Here is a 13,406-nt window from a genome sequence, read left to right as displayed (position 1 = left end):
GGAATAAACGAATGCAGGATAGATGACTCTTAGGTTAAATCCTTAAAGAGTAAAGAAGATAATAGAGATGGGTAATTGGGTTGATTGTTTGATTGAACATAATAATTATATTATTGTGGGTTGAAAACCCTATGTACTCACCAGGTTTCCCAACCTGACCCACTCAGTTTATGTATATCACAGGTGACGAAGTGAAGTGACATTACACTGAGAGATTTAAAAGAGATGTAGATCACTAGTGTAAATCATTGTAAGTTCTGTTTATGCTTATGTTTCGGTATTAACGATGACATCCCAAACGTTTTAAAATGAAATAAATATGTTTCTTCGAAAATGTTTTAATAACGTATTTACCATGTTTTTCTGGGAACAAATTCCGCAACTTTTTTTTATAAAATAAAGTACTCTGATTTTTATAAACCATAAACAAAATTGGTCTTTTCTAGCCGTGATTTTGGGGATGTCACAGTTGGTATCAGAGCATTAGTTTAAGCGAACTAGGTATATGGATTTATTTCTAGACTTAAACTTAGAATGCTAAGCGATGATTGTGAGGTGTGAGCACTAGCTTATTTTAGGAATGATGCCTAAATTGCTTTTATGTGCTAAATGATTTGTTATGCTATAGTTTGATCGGATCTATGGTCTGTTGCTGACCGGATCTGGAAACCTTATGTGTTTAGGATTCTAAACGTACGAATACGATATTAGAACTAGCATGTAAACGTTTTGGGGTGATAAGGATGATTTAAGACGTCAATCCTAAATTAAGATCTAGATTCACCTTATTCGGTGTATAGATCAAAATGGCAAGAACCCGTAGTGGAGCTAGGAATGCAAATGGAGATAGGAACCAACCCCCAGTGGTTCAGCAAATACCTGTTGTTGAAGAAGTTGCACCTGAGCCAGTCACCATGACTAGAGTTCAAGCCATGATTCGGGCTATGTTAGCTGAACAAAGGGAAGAAATGAGACGGATGTTGAATAGGGACGAACCTACCGTACATGTTGAACCGACGGAGCCAGTTCCCGAGCAATCCGAGGAAGGGAACTACAGCCGCCAAGTGAGTCAAGTAAGGACTCAAGGTGAGCAAAGGGATGGCCCAGAAGGGAGAAACAACAAAGATGGGCGGATGTACTAGAATTTCTTGGGTGCGAAACCACCAAACCTCTCAGGAAGCCCAAAGCTGGTTGAGATTATGGATTGGATCTTTGAGATGGAGATGGTGTTTGAGAGCTGCAGCTGTAACGAGAAACAGAAAACTGTCTTCGCAGTAAGACAGCTGAAAATTGGAGTCTTGAGCTGGTGGAAGCTATTGGCAGATACGATGCCACGAGGAGAAGCCTTAAGGATGTCGTGGGAAGAGTTTTTGGAACAGTTGAAAATGCAGTACTGCTCGGAGGTAGATCTGATAGACCTAAACAACGAGTTCCAGAACCTGAAGAAAGGGAAGATGAGTGTTGACGAGTATGTCACCGCATTCACCGAGAGGATGAAGCTATTCCCCTACTTGGTGCCTACTGAACTCTCCAAGATTGATAGGTTTGCTAACAGACTGCCCACTGACTTTGGCCCAATGGTCAAAATGGCAACTACCTTGAAAGCAGCTGTTAGGGCAGCTAAGAACGTAGAGGCCCAGATAAGAGAAAAGGGTCTAGAAAAAGATAAGGCAGGAGAGAAGCGGAAGTTTGAAGGATCTTCGAGGTCGAAAAAGGAAAGCAAATTCTCAAAGTTTGGAGGAGGAGATGGAGGTGAAGCGAGATGGTGTGATAAATGCAAAAAGAAGCATGGTGGGAAGTGCAACGAAGAAGTGACTTGTTACAAGTGTGGGAGGACAGGTCACTATTCCACGGATTGCACACATAATGATAAAGTATGCTACGGATGTGGAGGCAAGGGGCACATGTCCAGAGACTGCCCAAGGTAAAATAAGCAGCAAGACCAGAAACGCCACCAAGACCAAGGGCATTTCACATGATCCTCAACGAAGCAGAGAACCATGCGAGGAATTAAGAATGAGGACTTCTTACCTGAAGATCGGATTATGCAGTAGCCATAGTTTCGTATGATGTAGCCTAGTAGAGGCATAGTCTAGGGTGAACTTGAACACCTATGTAATCGTTTCAAGAATTAATATAAAACCTTCGATTTGTTATCTGATGTGTTGAATGATTGTATGATTTGCTGCATGGTGACTTGGGAAACTGCGAGACAATACTTGGGACGAGTATGAGTAGGTGTGAATGGTAGTAGAGGCCTATACTACCGGAAGCACAGGACTCACACTTGGATCAGGGAAAGTCACAAGGTTACCAAAAAGCTAGTAATTGATTTCGTTTTATTCAAGTGTGTTGTTACCATCGTTTCGGTAATGACTAAGAAGATTGTTGATATTCCGACCCTAGTGGTCATATCGAATCGACTCCGACTACGATGAGTATGTTGTGTGGTTCAGAGAACCAAGTTTGATGTAGCGTCCGACTTAAACCAAACGGTTGAAATCAAAGCGATCAATAGAAGTATCACACTCGTTGTTAAAGAAGTTGGTGGCTAGAAATGCCTAATGTTAAAGTGTGATTATATCACATTAGAACATGAAGGAAGGCATAGTCTATTTTAGAATTTAACTCTAAGAGACCTAAGTCTAAGTGTTGCAACATACGATGATAGGTCATTAGAATATGACACATCGATCTATAGTAGTAAAAAAGAACTTATCTCAAGTCTGTATCCAGCAAGGATCGAGATTGTGACTTGAAGGTCATAATTTGGAGTCTAACCTGAGGTAGAGAGCAGGTGCACGATCGAGTACTCTTACAATCAATGAGTTTAAGAGATAGAATTGAAGGAATGTAGAAGTTATAATTATTACCTAGGATGAAGAGATGACGTATGGGGTCATTATACGACCCTGTTTCGTTGATGATTCCGGGACGTAATCATCCTAAGGGGGAGATAATTGTAACGCCTGCAAATCCGGGCTAGTCAAATTAGATGCAATAGGGGTCGAAAACGACTTTTCGACAAAAGATTATTTAGAATAAATAATCTTAACCAAGTTGTAGAGTGTGTCACAAGGTTTCCGTACATAAAAAGAACGCCGAAATCCGAGTTATAACGAAGAAGTTATGACCCGTTGAAGTTTCGCGACGGAACCGACACGATACCGGGAAGCGTAAATAGTGAATTTACGATAGATCAAGATTTAGCCTTAGCGATCTAAACAAAAGTCGTAGAATATGTTAAACTAAGAACATCGATAAAAATAACGCCCAAATCTGACTTCGTATGAAGAAGTTATGATTTTTCGAAGTTTCGAGTTAGCAGTGTACAGCCCGAAATTCGAACATTAGATCGAGCGGTTTTTAGCCGACACGACCTAAACGAGAATCGAAGATCTCGTTGAGAGTAGCGTAACAAGAAAAAGATGGGCGAAAACGGATGTCGGATGAAGAAGTTATGAGGATTTAACGGACCAATCGTGTCCCGGCCCGTTAATAATATAAAATTTAAAATTGAGCCAAAATTAGCCGACGAAGTCTAAACGAAAGTTGTAGAGTACGTTCCCACCTTCGCGTGGATATAAAGAACGTCAAAAACGAAGTTCGTATGAGAAAGTTACGAATTTTTAAAGTTTGTACTCGATTTTGCGAGATCTGATACGAATTCGTTGACGTGGCGCTTTCCCAGCCGTCCGATGATGATCGCTGAAGTCACCTCGGATGAGTGACGCGTCACCTCTCGCTACGCCCAGCGTTCGGTCTCGTACGCGCCGCGTTCGCTTAGCCGTTCTCGGTCCAAAAGAAGCCACATCGCACCACCGAGGTCTCGCCATCTGGCACCCTTATCCGAAGTTACGCCCCGCGTAGTGCGAAGCCTCGCACCTATAAAAGGGGTGCGAGGGCAGCCGGTTTTTCACACCAAAGTCTTCTTCTCTCTCTAAAATACTTTCTCTCTCTAGCTCCCCAACCACCCCTAATCCCTAGATAAAATCCCTAGCTCCCAAAGGAAGCCCCGAGGCTCCCGGAGTCCCGAGAAAAAGGAGTTTTCGGTTTTGAAATGCTGCTCCAATTAAGTTCCGGTTTTCGATAAAATTCGCTGTAAGTGTGCTACGCTTACGCAATTTTTAATATAGCTTTCAAATAGTTATAGGAATGTTATTAGGTCCTTAAAATAATTATTTGGGCTATTATTATGAGTTATATCGAGTATTATTAACGCCTAATAATACTCGGACTAATTAATTTGTCGCAGTTATCATTAAACTAAACCCTAGTAGTATTGATACTAGGTTTTATCGAAGGAATATCGTTTTGAGAGTATCGAAGCGCTGTCCGAGTGCTGAGTCACCACCTACTCAGGTGAGTGCATAGTCCCTTTCATCTTACACATAGATATGAAGTATTTTATATAAACTACGTGCTATGTGTGCATATTATCTGAATACTTGTTGTCTATGCTGGATGAACGTTTTATACATGTTTTAAAGAATTTAAACTGTATGCGTATTTTATATATACGAATATGTTGGGTATGAGATGGGTAGATGAATGATGAGAGATAGAAGATGATGTGAGTATACATTGGCAGCTATAGACTTAGTGCCTATGGGACAAACACCGGTAGCTATGGACTTAGTACCTGTCAGACGTTGGTAGCTATGGATTTAGTACCTGTTAGAAATTGGTAGCTATGGACTTAGTACCTATTAGTCAGACGCTGGTAGCTATGGATTTAGTACTTGTTAGGAGTTGGTAGCTATGGACTTAGTACCTGTTGAACACTGGTAGCTATGGATTTAGTACCCGATGAGTAGGATATAACAGCTATGGAATTAGTGCTTTACGAACGAACATCGGCAGCTATGGATTTAGTGCCAGTCCTATAACCCTGGAAGTGAGGGACTTCGGAATAAACGAATGCAGGATAGATGACTCTTAGGTTAAATCCTTAAAGAGTAAAGAAGATAATAGAGATGGGTAATTGGGTTGATTGTTTGATTGAACATAATAATTATATTATTGTGGGTTGAAAACCCTATGTACTCACCAGGTTTCCCAACCTGACCCACTCAGTTTATGTATATCACAGGTGACGAAGTGAAGTGACATTACACTGAGAGATTTAAAAGAGATGTAGATCACTAGTGTAAATCATTGTAAGTTCTGTTTATGCTTATGTTTCGGTATTAACGATGACATCCCAAACGTTTTAAAATGAAATAAATATGTTTCTTCGAAAATGTTTTAATAACGTATTTACCATGTTTTTCTGGGAACAAATTCCGCAACTTTTTTTTATAAAATAAAGTACTCTGATTTTTATAAACCATAAACAAAATCGGTCTTTTCTGGCCGTGATTTTGGGGATGTCACACCAAGTACGAGGGTAACGAATGTCGTTGCTGAAGTTGCATGGCTATGAAACATCCTACTTGAGCTTTCATGTTCTTTATCTCATACTATGGTTGTCTTATGTGATGATGTCAGTGCCATGTACTTGGCTTCTTACCCGATCCAATACCAAAGAACCAAACATGTGGAAATAGACTTACATTTTGTTAGGGAACGCAGTGCCATTGGTCAAGTGCATGTGTTACATGTTCCATGTGCACATTAGTTTGTTGATATATTTACTAAAGACCATCATACACAATTATTTCTTGATTGTAGAAACAGTTTAATCATTTTTGAACCCCCTGCTCAAACTGAGGGGGAGTGTTGATATATTTACTAAAGACCATCATACACAATTATTTCTTGATTGTACAAAGTATATTCATTTATTTTTTATTATATCATCGTAATTTGATTTTTTTATTACAACATTACATTTTCAGGCGTTTCCTATTAAGGCATTGTTCTTGATATATCTACCATATTATAGCATTGTACTTCTATTTATTTTCTACAAATTTGTTTTCATATCTGTAGGTGATTAAAGAAGTATAATGCCTTAGTAGCAATGTATTTTCATTTATTTTTCTATTATACCATACCACTTTCATTTTTTTCTTACAACATTGGACCTTTAGCCTTTTCCTATTAAGACATTGTACTATAAAAACTTGAGCTATTATAGCATAGTTCTTCCACTTGTTTGTTATTGCTTAATTTTCATATTTATAGGTGATTAAAGTACAATAATGCCTTAATAGCAATATACTTCCAACTATTTCTTTAATATAGCATCATACTTCCATTTTTTACTATCACACCATTATATTTTTAATCACTTTTAACCATTGGGGCATTGTACTTCATAAATCTACCATATTATAGCATTGTACCTCCAGTTATTTGCTTTTAATTTGGTTTCCATATTTATAGGTTATTATTTAGCGTGTTCCTGAAAAAGTGAAAGGAACAAAGTAGTGAAGAAATTACATGTCGACATGTATCAGTAAATTCAAAAGATGACTCCGGGAAATGACTCCGCTTCCAAAGACCCAACACTTTAACATCATTAATATTATACTTTGATAAAAAGAAATCGAATGTGAATATTTAATTCTGATAATTTTGATTTTGAAATACTTACGCTTTTATAGATCTTCACTCATTCAACAGAAACAAAGATATCATTAACAATTACAAGGAAACTATTACAAGAGAATGAAAAATGCTCCATATGATTGTGTTATTTTTTGTAAAGTTCCGAAACAAGACTCAAGACTCCCTCCACATAACAATCGAAATATAAAGCCATAAGCTAAATGATACAAACAAACAAAAGGAAATACATCCAACAATGATGCATTAGTATTACTATTACAATACAACACAGAAGAATCACTTGGTGTAAAGAACATCTTCCCATGGGTGACGGTATAGTGGTTGCTTCAACCTCTTCTGGTCAAACGTATGCCTACAAATTTTCAAAACATCAGCATTCATTCATCATAGACAAAATACAAACAATAATGCACAATGTACAAACTTTGTCGTTAATTTAACGACAAATGAAAGTATGTTGCTATTTCTTGTAATTGAAATGGAAGTTGACTTACCCGATGAGACCAATGGAACGTGCCAAGACAAAGAGACCGTTGAGGTAACCGATGCTGACAATCTCATCGATTTCTTGTTTGGTGAAGAGACCGCTACCCGCAAGAAGATCCAAGAAAAGGGTACCAATGGCACCATCAACATTCATCACTAAGTTGTTTGCTTTTGAGAGAGTGTATGTTTCCACTTCAACCGCATATTCCATGTACTTTGTTGATGGGAAATTTGTTCGTGCAAATAGTTGTAGTAGCTCCACTCTCTTATCTCTGTTATCCCCTCTCTTGATCCTTTTTTTTACAACCACCAAACACACATTATTAAATTAGGGAATCATAGTAAACAAGCTTTCTAGGGCATTTATGTCTTTTCAAAGACGAGATTGAGTCCCATCATTTTAGGTGAGACAAAAAATTGCAACTTTTGTCTCATTCTTGGGCATGTCAAATACAGTACAACCTGTTCTATAAATAAAGTACCTGTGACCAATTCCGGGCACTCGAATACCCTTCTTTTTCATACTTTCAACAAACTCATATGGTGAAAGTTTCTGTTGAGAAAAAGAAAACACAAATTAAAAAAATTAAGATCTCGAACACTTTGTCCTTATTTCGTGTTTTCCTTTATATTTAAAATAAACTACAAGAATGGTCCTTGAGTTTCTCAAAATATTTGAAATTAACGCTCATCCAAAAGGTCCCAAAGTTGAAAGGAAATAACTAATAAGGACCAAAATTAAAAACATATTGAAAGTTTAGGTCCCTAAATTGCAAAATGTTGTGAAACCCAAGGACCGTTCTTGTAATATACTCTTATAATATATAATTAGGTACGGAATCCAAATCCCTGAACTCGACTCACCCTATCGTAAGCATCTTTGAAGTATCGAGCAGCATCATCAACAGCACCACCAAAACGTGGACCAATAGTCAGCAAACCTGTTTCACAAATCAGAAATTAAATAACTCAATATTTTATAACAATCCTATCATTATTATTTTTTTTATAAAACTTGGAAAATTTTGGTTCAAAGTGAAGTACCGGAAACAAGGCTGGATACGAGATCTTTTCCTGCCCTAGCGGTTACAATGGTGTTGTGAGCACCGGAGACACACGGCCCATGATCGGCACATAACATGATACAAATCTGGTGAATAAATTATATTATAACAAATAAATGAGATAGAATTACAAAATATAAATAAAAGTTTCTTTTTTTTAAAGAAAAAAACAACAACAAACCTCGATGAATTGTGTGCAGTAGCGAGGAAGACTGCGTTTGAACCATAAAAGTGAAATGACATCACCGACTCCCATTCCTTTTTCAATAATGGAAGACATCGGTACGCCAGCATAGCATGGCTCTTCACCTAAAAATTCAGAAAAAAAATAATCTTTAAACACTAGCGGGAAAAGAAGTAAGTGATGGGGGCAAAATGGTCATTTTACATCGGTTGGTATTTTACCTCTGTCGTCGGAGATGGTGGAAATAATATGAGTCGGTGCTCGTACTTTCCCGCTCTTGATTGCAGAGTTAAGATCCTCCGGGATTTGGGGAGGCGTGATCTCCTTAACAGGACTAATCTTTCCCTCTTCCGCCTGAAAAAAACACCCCAAAAAAGTCAATTTATGGAACAAAAATCCATAAGACAAGACATGAGTTGAAAAGATGGAAATTGACGAAAATAGCCCTAAAAAGTGTTAAAAAAAAAAACATATATAATACCAATTTGGCGAATGTTTCCTTGATGGAGGTTTCAAATGATTCATATGATGTTGGGACAATGGCACCGGCATCCATAAGAGCTTGGTTTTTAGCTTGTGCAGACTCCATTTCACCTCCACTTTTAGCCCCCTGATATAATTGACAAAACATTTAAATAAAAAACGGATAAATAAAGGGAAATTACGATTCTACCCTTCAAAGAAAGGTAAGAGGATTACCGCATGCCCAAATTGGACTTCAGACTTGAAAAGACGGGCACAAGTTCCACTGACCCAAGCACATACTGGCTTATTGATTTTTCCAGCTTTAAGAGCTTCAACTAAAGAGTACTCATCTCGCCCACCAAGTTCCCCAAGCACAACAATCATTTTGATCTGAATTTTCCCAAATAAACACGTTAAGTGTTGTGCTTATTGCAAAAGAGGGTAAAACGGTAATTTACTACTATGTCAACCTACCTGAGGAATGTTGTTAAACCGCAAAACATGATCCGAAAGAGTAGAACCTGGAAAAACATCTCCTCCAATTGCAATACCTACAAAACCGGTATTTTTAGCATCTGACAGACTGACTGACAGTAACAGATGTAAAATAAAGTTTTCATGTTTATCTTTCTACCTTCATAAAGTCCATCCGTGACACGCGCAATTGTGTTGTACAACTCATTTGACATGCCTCCCTGAAGTTTAACAAATCATAGAGTCATATTTTCTCCATGAACACTTTGAAAGGACGAAAACGTAATTACACAAATGAGAAAGAACATACAGATTTGGAGACAAATCCAACAGATCCAGGCCTGTAAAGTTTGCATTGAATAATGTTATCAATTGTTCCTGCAGTGTCACCAATCTTGAAAGCTCCAGCTTGAATACCACCAACAGTTGCTGGCCCAATAACAACCTGCAAAATCATTACTGTTAATATATATATATTTATATGTTGAAAATGAAAATTTAGAATGTGGGTCCCATTTCATTTCATTTACCTTGTTGTTTGATCTTGCGTATGCAATCAATTCCTTGGTGTCAGATTCAGGAACACCTTCAGCTATAATGGCCACAACTCTGATGGTGGGCTGTTTGAGGGCAAGATTGGATGAAGCAGCAGCACTGTTGTAAAATAAGGAAAACAAAAAACATTTGTGGGGGAATAATCAATATTATTACTTCTTGTAACTTGAAAACTTTTATTAAATATAAATTTTGTAATTTTTAAGTCAAATTGGCACTGAGGTTTAAGAATGATATAAAAAAAAAAAAAAAAAAAAACTTAAAAATTAAAACTGACCTTCTGTAGGATGCGAAATTTATAAATACATCTGCAGTAGGATGCGCAGCACAAGCAGCTTCAACACTGCAAAAGCATAGAACGATTTAATAGAGAAAGTGAGGGTTAGATCCTAACTTTTTTTTTTACAGATTTACCCTCATTTATTATCTATTCCATTTCTCAAATACTTCTTTAGCATCATATTTCAACTGTACAAAATTGAATCATATTCAAATTTGATAATCATATTGACAAAGATGACATACGTGGAATGAACTGGAATTGCAATCTCTTCTTGGCCAAAAAATAGTTTCTGAAATCCCTCAGCGCCAGGGTTAATGATTCCAGCAACTGAAGGCGTTTCCCTCCCTATTTGATTTAAAAGTTTCATAAAGATTAGTTAAAAGCTTAAACCTTGCTAACATAAAAAGCAACAATAAATTCTCTACTGAATTGGGTATGAGGGTATAAAGGTAATTTCACATACCACAAAGGAAGTCGAAATCAAGCATGCGCTGAATTGGCAACTGCTTGTAATTATAGAACAACGCTTGTGTTGTACGGGAGAAAAGTTGCCCTGTCGCCATGGTGCTTGTTCAAAAACACCTGTAAATACAAAATAAGCAAAAAAGTTATCAATTTGACATAAAAGAAGGATTTCTTTTTTAAATTAAAAGAAAAGAAATAAAAACATGTTCATGTTGTGCATAGTCCGGTAGAAAAATCCAGAATCGCCAATACAGATACCCCCAAATTCCTGCTCTATTGTGGGGTACTGTGTGCCCTTTTCTTCAATGTTCATAAAATGACAGATAACGAATTAACCCATTTTTGGGTCTTTATGATATAAATGCTTGTGACACAACTACAGATGCAATGAATTGTTGTATACCATTAAAAAAATCTGTGAGAGTGAGAAGTTGTGAAAAATGAACTTAATACAGCAAATTTAAAGAGCATTAAATGTAAAAGCAGTAAGGCAGATGGTACATTCCATGTGGGTCCCACTAGGTTTCGAAATCAGAATAACATTTTTTTCTGAATCTAACCCAATTAGCTGAGCTTCAAGTGGATCGATCACCAAATCAGATCATATGATAAAACGACAAGTTTGATTCAGTATCCAGTGATTAAAGAACTGATCCTGATCTACAGGTCTGAGAACATCCGATTTCAATACTTAAACATAAAACCCTACCTAATTCAACAGTAAAAACCAGATCTACAGATCAAACTTAAGTGAAGTTTTCTAAAACCTCTAATTTCTCCGCAAAACCAACAAATCAAATCACACAATGGACTGAATCTAGTAAAAACATAGATGAGTTGAACCGAATTGATTTGCAAAACACAACAAATGCCGGATCTTTTATCAAGTTTCAAGAAATTAGAGAAGAATCGGAATCATAGAACACAGAGAGAGAAAGAAAGAGAGGGAATTGGAGTGTGGGTTTACCTTGGTATGTAAGAATTTGTTGAAACACGTCAAATGCGTGAGTGGGTTTATCGAGACGAGCAATGAAGTGTGAAGAATACAAATGGGTGTGCTATATATATAAGAGGATTTGGAGATATGGGGTCATGGATTCAGTGATTCGACATAAATATTTAATTGTATATAGATTCATGTTTTGTATGTATAGGTATACTAACCAGAGAGAGAGAGAGAGAGAGGGGTGGCTGGTTGTTGGTTTGGTGGGTTGTAGACGTTCCAAATTGACCGGTGTAGATATTTAGGTCCAAATACCTTTCAAGTTTCAACAATTTACTTCGCCACGCTAAATTAATAACGTTGTTAACTAGTATCAATATACGACGAGATCCTTTATTTATTATGTTATCTTACTTATTTATTTATTCTTTTTATTAAAAAAAATCATTTATAAGTTTAATATACAGGGAAATTAAGAAATCCAACCATTTTCATTTTTTATTTTTTTGAAACGGAAATTAATATTATAAAAGGCACTTGCAAATAAGAAACTAACACGAGGCAAAGTACCTTTACAATAAGAGAAAACAATAGAAATATAACAAAGGAACAAAGTTACAAAGTTACAAAGAAAGATGAGAAAATGGTGAAATGCACAGGTCAGTCCATGTTCCACAATCAAGATTAGTTCTATGCTTACACCTAAAATAGGAAGTAGAGATAATGTTGTCAGCGATTTACGTCTCGAGTGCATCAATTTTGTTGAAATACTTGTCGTTTATGACCAACCAAATGTTCCACAAAAGACAATAAAACACCAAGCTTAGAATCCCTTTCTTTCTGGGCAATTTCCCCTAAGAGCCGCATAATCAATGAAATCCCTGACATTTGAGAATCTTCTATTTCGAACCCCACACCATTTAAAAATCCTATCTTGCACCTCATTAGTATAATTCCAGGGAATTAGGATGTAACGCCCCGACTCTTAGGTATTAATTTTATGGCTTTAATTTTCATAGTTTGCAAGGTCTAATCAACGAGTTTGATGCCCTGACTCGTCAAGTCGAAGCAGATTTGGCCACGTGTTTAAGTGACCTACTCGTCGAGTCCAAGATAGGACTCAACGAGTAGGAGCTGGAGGATGAAACCCTAATTTTCCGGGGTTTTGCACCTTATTTAAAGAATCATTTGCCCCCCTTAGCTTCCCTTACAAACTCCTGAGAGTCCAGAAACCCTAATCCGTGTGGGTGCTCCAATTTTTGTGTGATTTAGGCTTTAAGAGGTGGTTTTTAGTGAGAGGAGCTCAAAGATCAAGTAGCTTGAAGCAAGGAACGTGTGTGGATCTGAAATCTACCTCAGTTTAGCATCATTTGAAGGTATCAAGTCGTTACCTTGACCTTCTTTCCTTCTAGATCTCATTTTGTTGAAGATTAGGGATTTTTCTAGCATATTATGTAGCCATTCTTGAGTATGAGCTGGGATCTGAAGTTGTAACTCCAGATCTGAGCTCATCGTGGTCTTTAAGTCCATAAAGTTTCCAGCTTTAGCAAGTATGAACCCTTCCTTGTGAGTTAGACCCCATTTCAAGCTTGGATTTGATATTCTAAGTCTTTAGAGCCTTGCATGCACGTAAAGTTTACACCTTTACGTGATAAACATGCCTTGGGAAGCTTGATCTACAATATGGAGCCTTGGAATGGCTTGCAAAGCATCTGAATGAAGAAAGGATTGAAGGGACTCGGTGAGTTGCATGGTCAACTCAGCGAGTCCGATGACGATTGTTGTGCAAGGACTTCTACATGGACTCGGCGAGTCAGCTAGGGTTTCCCCGACATTGGACATGCATGGACTCGGAGAGTTGCAGTGAATCTCGATGAGTCAATGGGGGATTTCACGACTACTCGAGTTCTGGAAGGACTCGACGAGTTGGTGAACTGCACTCAACGATTCGGTGAACTGCACTCGACGAGT

The 13,406-nt window shown here is 37.4% G+C and overlaps 1 protein-coding gene across 1 annotated transcript; it reads right to left on the bottom strand.

Moving 5' to 3' along the window:
• Positions 1-6,562: 6,562 nt before the first annotated feature.
• Positions 6,563-11,687, bottom strand: LOC111914170 (ATP-citrate synthase beta chain protein 2). Its single transcript, XM_023909927.3, has 17 exons — positions 11,460-11,687; positions 10,491-10,609; positions 10,270-10,372; positions 10,022-10,087; positions 9,720-9,843; positions 9,500-9,634; positions 9,350-9,410; positions 9,190-9,266; positions 8,950-9,105; positions 8,732-8,860; positions 8,472-8,604; positions 8,248-8,375; positions 8,047-8,152; positions 7,867-7,943; positions 7,485-7,555; positions 7,011-7,295; positions 6,563-6,868 (listed from the first exon to the last, which is right to left on the bottom strand). Exons 2-17 carry the CDS (start codon positions 10,588-10,590, stop codon positions 6,793-6,795), a joined length of 1,827 nt encoding a protein of 608 aa, XP_023765695.1. The 5' UTR covers positions 10,591-10,609; positions 11,460-11,687; the 3' UTR covers positions 6,563-6,792.
• Between the last annotated feature and the right edge of the window lie 1,719 nt (positions 11,688-13,406).

The sequence above is a fragment of the Lactuca sativa genome, chromosome 6, assembly GCF_002870075.4.
Source record: "Lactuca sativa cultivar Salinas chromosome 6, Lsat_Salinas_v11, whole genome shotgun sequence".
NCBI classification, from domain to species: domain Eukaryota; kingdom Viridiplantae; phylum Streptophyta; class Magnoliopsida; order Asterales; family Asteraceae; genus Lactuca; species Lactuca sativa.
This window is presented reverse-complemented; position numbering and strand designations above follow the sequence as displayed.